We start from the raw sequence: 10506 nt of genomic DNA, 5'->3' as shown, positions 1-10506 counted from the left end.
GTTAATTGCAGAAATAAATGCAATATTTTAATCAAACACAGCATATGTGATGGCAACCATGAGTTACCTATTCAATATTCAATGCCTGGCTCCAGTTTTGTAGTGATGCACAGTGGTTGTAACTGTTCCTTTGCTTTATTGCAAGTCTAGTGGTCAGATCTGACAGTTGACAGCTGTGTAAGGATATGCAGTCTCTGCCCTACCCACCTATTTACTTTTTAACTTACCAACCCCCTCCCCTTTCTCTTTTTCCTCCCTTCTCTTCCATTTTTAAGGAATGTGAAAATCTTTGTATGGTGACAAATAACAGAGTGCTGCTCAAATAGGAGTAGTAACTTAGGAATAAAATATATATAAAGACCTATATCTATCTAGATCTATATATAAAGACAAATAACAAAATGAAAAACGATGTAAAACAAAGTGCCTTTGAGTATGATACACTTGCTTAGATATTTTTGATTTTTATATGGGTATATAACTGTACTGTAAAACACAGTAAATTACTGATACTGAAAATTGTGTTAAAAATAAACTCAGTATTACATCTATATTATTAGAGGCAGGAATTAAATGGCTGTGTAACGAGTAGTCATATCCAGGGACTAGTTGTTCCAAGCTGCACCAAACTTTACTACTACAGATATCTGTGGGATAAAGCTTCATAGAACCGAGACAGATTTTTTTTTTCTGCTGTAGAGATAAATTGGCAGCTGCCTCCATGGGGTTTTGTTTTCCCTTATCTTAATCAACAGTACTAACATAACAAGAATAAATTGAACTTTCTTTTTTTTCCCATTAATTACTATGGTATTGGTAATAAAATTGATTAAACACAGGTGTCATCTATAAAAGTCAAGTGATATCTTGGTGGAGAAAGGCTTGCTAATGTTTGCTCTGTTGAGCAATGTTTATTTCTGTATAGTGTATACTAATGTTGGTGCACATGTAAACTTTTTTCTTCATCACCAAACACACCCAAATAAAGCATGGTCCTGGCTCTTAACTTTTGGGTTTTTTTCTCCGGGAAGAGTAACCACCACCCCCAAACCCTTCCCCACCAGGGATACAGAAATCACAGATCCCAGGAGGCTTCTCGTCAATCCCTGCACCGTGTGTCATCAGGGAGCCAGCTCAAAGAACCTGGAAAAGGCAGCCTGACTCCTGATGATGTCAGACAAGAAGATGGTGACATGGGACCTGGAGTGCTGAGAAGGAGCAGTGGCTCTTATACCAGACAACTCCGCTGTCAAAGTAAGATGCTAAAGAAAAAAATGAAAATGGGGAGTGAAGTTCCTCTTAAAGTAATAACAGATTACAAGTGGAGGTGCATAACAGCAAGCAATACAAAGTGCTCCACATCTTGATATAGACTGTTATCTGATTATCAATGGAATATCAGTCAAGATGATAAATGCTTCAAATATACAGAATGCTTTATTTTTGTTTTTACAGTACCACACAATATACAACAAACAGTAACAAAATAGATAAACGATCATAAAAAAAAAAAACATGTGAGAAACCAGAAAGTTGTCTAGTGTCAGGAGTTTCTGAAGTGGACCTGAAAAGCTATGTAGCCAATAGAATACAATGCATTGTATCCCTAGAATTTCTTCGAGCAGATATGTTATAGAGAGTCCTCAGCTAAGGTTGACAACATTCAATAAACATCTATACAGAGCCGATCTTGGAGGAAGTGGAAGCTGGGATGTTCACAGAGAAGGGACTAATATGTTAGAGCATAGTTGGAGGTGCTCTGTAGTCTGTAAAAGTTCACTAAAAACCATTAATCACATGCCTACCACATAGCACATTTCTGATGTTTTATAATACGATATTGTGCCATAAATTACAGAAGTAGCATGCCTTATCATCACTTTATACTTATTAGACATTACAAACTATCATATTTAATTAACAAAGATATCCTCTGCCTTACCTAATTTCTGTGTAGCTTTTTATTTATGTAGTTTTTGCAACATTTGGGATATTTTTTTTCTTCTATGTAATTGTTAATGTTTGTTAATGCACAATTAGGATTAGCCTTGTTAAAGCCTTGTTGTTTTGGGTGACACAGGAGAGGTAGTTCCTTTCCTGGCACCTCAAAACTCTCAAACTAGGTCTGGCAGGGATAAATGTATCCGTCATTCTTTGTCCCTATTACAGTCTTTCTCCATTCAAACTTTATCCCTAAATCTTTTTTTTACTCTAATCAAAGAGCAAATATAATCTGCCATTTTGATATGCCTGGTGTGATTTTATATTGTATAGCCACTATAGTTTTCTAGTACTGACACAGCTTTATAATGTAAGGAACATGGAAAGTAGAAGATGGGCCTGTTTATTTAATAAGGCAGTGCAAGGAGTAATGATCATGTACATAAAAAATAATTAGTAGTAGAGGTGTAACTCAACTTCTTGCAACTCTGATGTAAAATGTGAAACGGGGCCCCTCAAAATAACTTCATTATTAAAAATATTTGGTATATTGATAGATCTTTCATCCAAAATTGCAAATATGTGAGCATGAAGTCCTCTTCAAGGCTGATTACCAAACCATAATAATGCTTCTGTTGGTGGAGTGGGGGAAGAGACAGGCTTTGTTGAATCAGGTACTGCGTCATAGCACCCAATCAAATGTCAACCTGTTAGAAATATAAGGTTGCCAGAACAAGGAAAGATGACTAATTGCAAATGTTTACTGAACTTTGTACTGTTATTTGCCTTATAATATATATTCATAATTATCAAAGTATTTATCATTTACACGTTGGGCATCAATAAATCTTTCACATGTATTATAAAGTTATCTGTGATGGATAGAATAGTGGACATACGAACTGAAGTGAAACCTGTAATAATGTTTCTCATTAGCACTTCTATCTCCTTTGGGATTTGTTAAAGAGAGATGCTGAAAATAAAATTTAGTAGAAATAAATTATTCCAATTTAGTGGGCTCACTTCATAGATGCTCTACATGAAAACCATATTCACATTTTCCTCACTCATAACACTTCTTTAGGAACAATGCTTGCAGTTCATTATTTCATGCTTGAATACACATTTCCCTTTTCTACCAAAGATCCACTAATTAACAATAATGTAAAGTACAATTTTTATAATTTTATCATAAATAGATCTCAAACTTTTAGAAGTAACAAAAAAAACTAAAGAGTCATTGAGAAAATAATACGGGTTATATAGATTTCTGAATAATGTAATCGGGCACTTTTAAATTCAGGAAAAAAAACAGATTTTCAGTGACTTCAAATGTCCTCAAATGTATAAAAGTATTTAGTGGATAAAAATATAATTTTACTACTTTGATGAACATGGATGATTAACCTGTGTACATCCTAACAACTGGTCATCAGATGAATATTCCTGTTAGTGAATGAAGGGCCTTGGCTTCATTCACTATGTTAAAGCAAGAAGAACAAAAACAGAGCAAAAAAATATATTGATGGAATTGAATAATGCAAAAATTTACATATTTTCCATAGATCTTTTAACACTGTGATCTCTTGCTTTTTCTGCTTTCTCTTGATTCAGATATTCCAAGACTTTCATAAGCAAGTCCTCATCTATATACTGCTTGTTCTGTGTATCGTCATTTTCCCTGGTCGACAGCCTTCGGTTACTGCTGGAAACTGTCTCTAAATCCTGATAACCACGCGTATTCACATATCCTCTTAAAGCATTCTCATATTGCTTTTCTAGCTCCTGAAGATCCCCTGGAGAATAAGGAATGGGCATTTTTTTGTTTTGATTGTTACCTAATAGCTCTGGGTATTTAGCTAGCATCTTTACTACATAATCTGCTAGTTCCTCCTCCTTTTCAGGCCTTGATTCATACTCAATTTGCCTCTTTTCAGATTCTTTGGGCCAAATAGCTTTGTGTCCCTTTATTTTGCTAAGCATAGGGTAGGCTCTTTGCAATCCATTATTTTGTTTAAATCGATTTTGTAACTTATCAGCCCCCATAAGATTCACCATATCTTCAACTGTAAGGCCTTCAGGGATATTGGGCAGGACCGGGGATGTAGGTTGCCTTACAAAGCCTTGCTTGTTTTTATATACATTTGTTTTATCAGTCATAGTCTCCGTTACCTCATCCAGGTCCAAGGGAACATCAACTTCTTTTTCAGATTCTAATCTTCCACCAAACTTCCTGCCATCTTCATCCCTTAGCATATCAATAAGATCCTCAGGGGGGATTTGTAAATTTCTGGATATATCAATCAACTGATAAATAGCTTCAGGGTCAAGTTCTTTTCCTGAGAACCTTAATGAGCGCCTATCAGGATTCTGCTTACCTTTATCCATCCTGTTCATCCACATATTTAGATATGTGTTCATCAGATTTGATAGATTTTCACTTTCTTGCTCTTTAGTGTCTTTTTCAGGCTCTTCATCCTGCAACCCCAACAACCCAGATCTCTTTATTTCATCCTCCATATCATCTGTCTTCTCAACCTCCTCTTTACTCTCCTTTAACTCTTCTTGAGTTTGACTTTCAACTTTTTCTTCAATAGGATTCCAATCTTCCCCACCAGCTACATCCTCATAAGCGATGTTGTTGGCTTTATACAAGTCATCTTCATCATCCTTGTAAAGCTTTTGGTCTTCTTCCGTTCTATCTCTCTTGTTGTTTGCTTGGCCTTTTAATTTCCCCAGTTCCTGGAAGACAGACTGTAAGGTAGCTAGGCTCTGAGGAGTATACTGCCCTTCCACAATTTCATTTGTGCGCTTCAGTGGATTGTCCCGTGAGTAGTCATCATATAACCTTGAAGAAAATTTTCCAGCTTTAGGTCTCTTCTCAGACCATTTGTTTGAGTCATAATCTTCAATTAACTCAGGTGGTATGTTCTTGTCCATGTATAGATTATTTTTCTCTTGTGGTGAAACCTTTGCCTCTTTTTCAGCTTGCATCAAGGCTTCCAACATTGCTCTCATCCACTCAGATTCATCGTCGCTGGTTGGAGATTTGGCAGTGTCTGTTGAAAGGGCTTGTGTGTCCTTCTGTTCTGAGAGGAAGGGTGCCCCTTGGTAAGAGGTATAGTCGGGGAGGTTCTCAGTTCTGCTTGCTTGCTTCCTGAGATTCTCAATGTACTCCAGTGCCTTCAGCATATCAGGGCTTGGCAACCTTTGCAAAGTCTTCATTCTGTATTCTTGGTCCTGTTGTGGCACTTGGTAATATTGAAAGGATGCAGCATCAGAAAAGGACATTAGCATGACCAAAATGCATGAGGATAAGCATCCTGCAAGACAGTAATTCCTCTGAGATGACATGGTCGTCAGTGTTTCCTACAAAATAAATTCAAATGAGTATACAGCAAGGAATAAAATATACTGCTTATTTTGCAGAAAATTAAAACACATTATTATCCTAACAGCAAAATGTCATTAGCTGCACTTTCATACCATTAAATCACAAGTTAGTAATGACAAATGGACTGATTGATCTCTTTGATTTATTTCTTGATCCAAAGTGCTGTATCAGATACTGCTTCACAACATCTAACCATCCATAATAAATCTCTGTCATGGACTGATCTCTGCCCCTGAAAGCTCAGTCTACTTATAGCAACACAGTTAATGTGTTTGTATTTATAGACTGCTGGGTGCTCTAAATAACTTTTGCCTTGGATTTAGGTTTATGTGTGAAGGCTTAAAGAGGAACTACTATATAAATGTAATGCAGAGATGATTGCAGTATTGGCTCTCTCCCACAAAAGCTTTTCATTTTTGCTTAATAACAGGAGCCAGAACCACCCACGGGCCAGAGAATCATTTGCATCGGGATGAAATTGTAAGGCAGATGATTGCAATAATGCATCTTTTGGAGTCATGTGTTTTTTTCCAGTGTACTGCATCTACTATTGCTGTAACCTGGAATATCAGATTAGCCTGAAATCCAGTTACAGCAAAACAGACCAGATGCCCGTGTTTAGCATTTAGCGATGATGTTTACTCGAGAAATGAACTTCTATCAGTTTAAGCCCTAAATTAGGTTTAAGATCCATGTGGCTGTATAGGTTTTGAAGAATCTGAATATGAGCATAAACCCTCAGATTTTTCTGAGACTTGGGTTTCCACAAACTCTGTGTACCAGCTGATCCACCTTCTTGTATTAAGTAACCTTTTAAATTGTATTGAATCATGCCTGGTGACTAAACCAAAGGATAATTTGTACTGGAACTATAGGAAAGTGAAGAGGTTTTATTCCATTAAACAGCCAGACTCCAGCTGGCACAATTTAGAATAAAAAATGTAAGCATCTGCCTGTTTGCTATGGGCAATACCATCATTTTCATTCAATGTATCCTATTTTAAAAGAACTAGGTAAGTCATTAAAATGATTATCAAAGAAAGACTGGCTGTCATATTTAATACGATCATTACATAACAGGAGTAACCGATAGAAACCAACCAGAATTCATATTTGTTTTTAATCTGACTTTAGTACACTGAAATCTGATAAAATATAATGGACTGCTCCGCCTTGCACATCATCTCTGCTCTTTGTTCTGCATTACTAAATAAAAATGTCAAGTTTTTTTTTTCCAATATTGAGAGGTTCTTTGTGAGGCTGTTGCATGAGCACATAAACTTAGTAGACTAAATAAACCATATGCATTGACATCTGCCACAATCCTAATTTATTATATTAAATTGCTATATGTGAAGGGAAAGACAAAAACAAGTATTAATCAAACCACATGCTTTTAAATAATTGTGCATTTTACATAAAAATAACATTGCTCTAAATGTTTTCCATTCCATATATAAGTATAACTACGCCCTGAGTGACACATTGAAAACCTGTTGCTATTGGTAGTCATGAACAATGACATTTTGCTGGATTTACCTCTGATATGAAAATGTCAGCTATCTGGCATAATGACCACTGCTATGGAAACAGCAAAATATTCATTGCATGCTTTAATTAAGTTAAAGCAAGCTTTGAATATCTCTGTAGTCTCTGTAATATGTAGTACATATCTAAATTAATATCTTCATATGCAGATTTTAAATTACGCAGAAGATAAAAAATGATGTACATTTTGTTTGCTGGAATCCTATAAATGTACCTATAATCTTTATAATGAATGGCGATTATATCACTGCAGCTCAATATCTCCAGAGTATTTTAATTAGGGCCTGTACTTAATCTCATTCCTTATTTGACAGTTTAAATTTAGTGTTTGTACTGAGTCTGATGAGTAACGCTCTAGTGTAGAGATGTCTAGTCTATCACACAAGCAGATTGCTATTGTCTAATCTTCTACTCAGTATCATGTACAGCATAGCAACAGGCAAGCCATCGAACACCTCCCACGCTTATCATATTATAACTAAGTTAGGAAAAATAAAGAAATAGAACATGATATTCAGAATGACAGATGGAGCAACAAATGGTACAAAGACAGAAAGAGAAAGCGAGGAAGATGACTATACAGACCTATTCACAAATGGACACAAAAATAAATCTCCGTCTTGTTTTTTTCTCTACCTAAACACATACACACACACATTGATATTGCAAAAGAAATAATCACATTGCTAGTATAGACAAACTAATGAATGCATGCCACTTACATGAATCTAAGGGAGACCTTTCTCTTTTATAAATAAATGGATGGATGGGTAGAGAAAGATGGTTACATAGAACTAAATCTTACAGAGATCAGTTTTGTAAAGTTTTATATCGCACTATCTTATGCCCATAACAGCTATCTGCCCAAAACAGCTAACAAATGATAAAATAAAGCAACACCACCCTACCTGTGTGCTTCAGTCAGAGGGATGCAGGCTGATCATATCTCCCTCTTAGGATGGAGATACTTGTTTCAGCACCAGAACAGCTCCCAGTGCTTAATAGGGCGCGTCATGTGACACACATGACGTCACTCTGTGTGCACAGAACAGCTAGGGAGTGAGAATCAAGCAGCGTTAACCCTTTCCTGAGTTCCTTCTATGCAATGAGAGCAGAGCAGCATCTTATTTTTGGGGGGTGTACACTTGACATGGTAACTGCACACTGCAACATAGACTGTCAGTTCCACTGATTTGCATTCTCAGGATAGTTTTTTAAATTGGTGTTGATTCACTCTGAGTGCTCCAGTTGCTGTATGTCCGTGTCTCATATTTGGGTGGTGTATGGGTTAAATCAGTATTCTAATACTGCATAATGAATGTGGGCATGAGGAAGTGCTTTCTTTTTCCCCTAATCTGGTGGAAAGCAACACAATGTACAGGAATAACCTAGCATTTTTTTAGATTGTAAGCTCTCATGGGCAGGATCCTCCTAACCGTACTGTCTTCCATTATTTTGTAAAGCACTGAGCAAACTACTGGCACTATACAGGGGCATAGCGCAGGTTGTCAGCACCCGGGGCAAGGCAAGTCATTTGCGCCCCCTAACCCGGGGACCTTTAGCACTCCCTGAGTCCCTTCCACTAGTACAGTACTTCTAACCTACCTGATTCCTACACTGACCATTACACTTACCTACCTGACCCCTACACTGACCTACCTGACCCCTACACTAACCTACCTGCCCACTACACTGACCTACCTGACCATTATACTGACTTACCTGACCCCTACATTAACCTACCTTACCACTACACTGACCTACCTACACTGGCCTATCTGACCATTGCACTGACCTACCTGACCCCTATACTGACCTACCTACACTGGCCTACCTGACCCCTACCTAACCACTACACTAACCTACATGACCATTACACAGACCAACCTGACACCTATACTGACCTACCTGACACCTACACTAACCTACCTGACCTACCTGACTCCTACACTGACCCCTACACTGAAACCTACACTCACCTACCTAACCCCCTACACTGACTTACCTGACACCTACACTAACCAACCTACCTGACACCTACACTAACTGACCTACCTGTCCACTACACTGACCTACCTGTCCACTACACTGAACTACCTGACACACCTACTTCCTGCACTACTCACACCCCCTCATCCCCCACACACAGCACAATGTAGATGTTGGATCCATTATCCTCCTTAACTCTCCATGGCCTCATCGTCCATTTGATCAGAGCTCTCCCCAGCACCGGGTTGGCAGTATTGAAGGAGTCCCCGCCATCCAGCCGCTCCTTCTTATCCCCGCCACCGGGCGGTCAGCTAGCAGCCACTAGACCTCCCCCATGGCCATGATCTGCTCCAAGTACTGCCCCTCCCCCTCTGCTGTTTCACAGGTCGCACCAGAGGGGGAGGCTCGACTAAAGGAGCCCCGGGGTGGAGGGGGCTGGAATATGGTGCTGCTGAGAGGAATGCTCTAATGCCCCTCCGGAGGTGTAGGGGTCTGGGAAAGGCAACCAGCTGCAGCACAGACCCTTGGGACAGCATTAAAATAATGTTGCGCTTCCCTAAATTTTGCACCCAGGGGCGAGATGACCGGCTGCCCCAAACCCCCCCACGCTACGCCACTGGCACTATATAAATCCTGTATAGTAATACCATTGTTCTCATGGTCAGGATCCTCCTAACCATCTGGTATTAAATTGTACCGTGACTGTACTGTTTCTCTTTATTTTGTAAAGCACTGAGCAAACTTCTGGCACTATATAAATCCTGTATAGTAATACCATTGTTCTCATGGTCAGGATCCTCCTAACCCTCTGGTATTGAATTGTACTTTCTTCCTTTATTTTTCAAAGCAATCAAAGCACTGAGCAAATTGCTGGCACTACTGTAAATAAATCCTGTAAAGTATTACTATTGCCTCTGATGATACTCCTGTATTCGTTTCTGCTGTATCCCTACGAAGCCTAAAGCATGCAATATATTTTTGAATTCAGTAGCATCCACTGTAGCCTCTAGTAAACGTTGCGGTTTTCCTGTTCACTACATAATGCTGAATGAATGACCTGTTGGTCACTATAAGTGACTGCAGGTAATTCAAAGTACAGGATATCCCTGTATCAAAAGGGCCTAGAGGAGAGTTTAATGGTTGCCTGTAGAAGCCAAATTCCTAAAGTGTATTTTTACTTTTGTAGCCAAATTGGGATACCACCGACTTTATATTTGTAACATGTTCCCATTAACATAGTATAACTTAAGAAATTATTTTAAAAATGTTAGTTTCCTTTTTAAGTGCTTTTTACTTGCTTAATAGAGATATATGGCCAAAGTTTTTTTGGCCATACTTCTCCTATGGATCACAGGCATGCCGTTAATTCTGAGACCGAAAGTCCACTGTCGGCTGACATCACCCAGCCGATTCAGACGCTGGATCGATCCCAAGTTTACAGTTACAGATGACTGGACTGGCAGTTCCCACTCAAAGAATGATAGAAGACTGAGCCAGCTGCTCTCGCCCCCTGCACAGCCCGGCACTCCAGTGAGCGCTGGAGGGGCAGAGCAGAGCGCTGTGACTGACATCTGGAGTATGCTGTCCAGTTCTGGGCACCGGTCCTCAGGAAGGATGTGATGGAACTGGAGAAA

General features: G+C 38.8%; 1 protein-coding gene across 1 annotated transcript; it reads right to left on the bottom strand.

Moving 5' to 3' along the window:
• Nucleotides 1-2346: 2346 nt before the first annotated feature.
• SCG2 (secretogranin II) lies at nt 2347-7918 on the bottom strand. Its single transcript, XM_082251324.1, has 2 exons — nt 7792-7918; nt 2347-5310 (listed from the first exon to the last, which is right to left on the bottom strand). Exon 2 carries the CDS (start codon nt 5293-5295, stop codon nt 3490-3492), a length of 1806 nt encoding a protein of 601 aa, XP_082107450.1. The 5' UTR covers nt 5296-5310; nt 7792-7918; the 3' UTR covers nt 2347-3489.
• Nucleotides 7919-10506: the final 2588 nt, after the last annotated feature.

This window comes from Pelophylax lessonae (assembly GCF_965119305.1).
Source record: "Pelophylax lessonae genome assembly, chromosome: 3".
NCBI classification, from domain to species: domain Eukaryota; kingdom Metazoa; phylum Chordata; class Amphibia; order Anura; family Ranidae; genus Pelophylax; species Pelophylax lessonae.
This window is presented reverse-complemented; position numbering and strand designations above follow the sequence as displayed.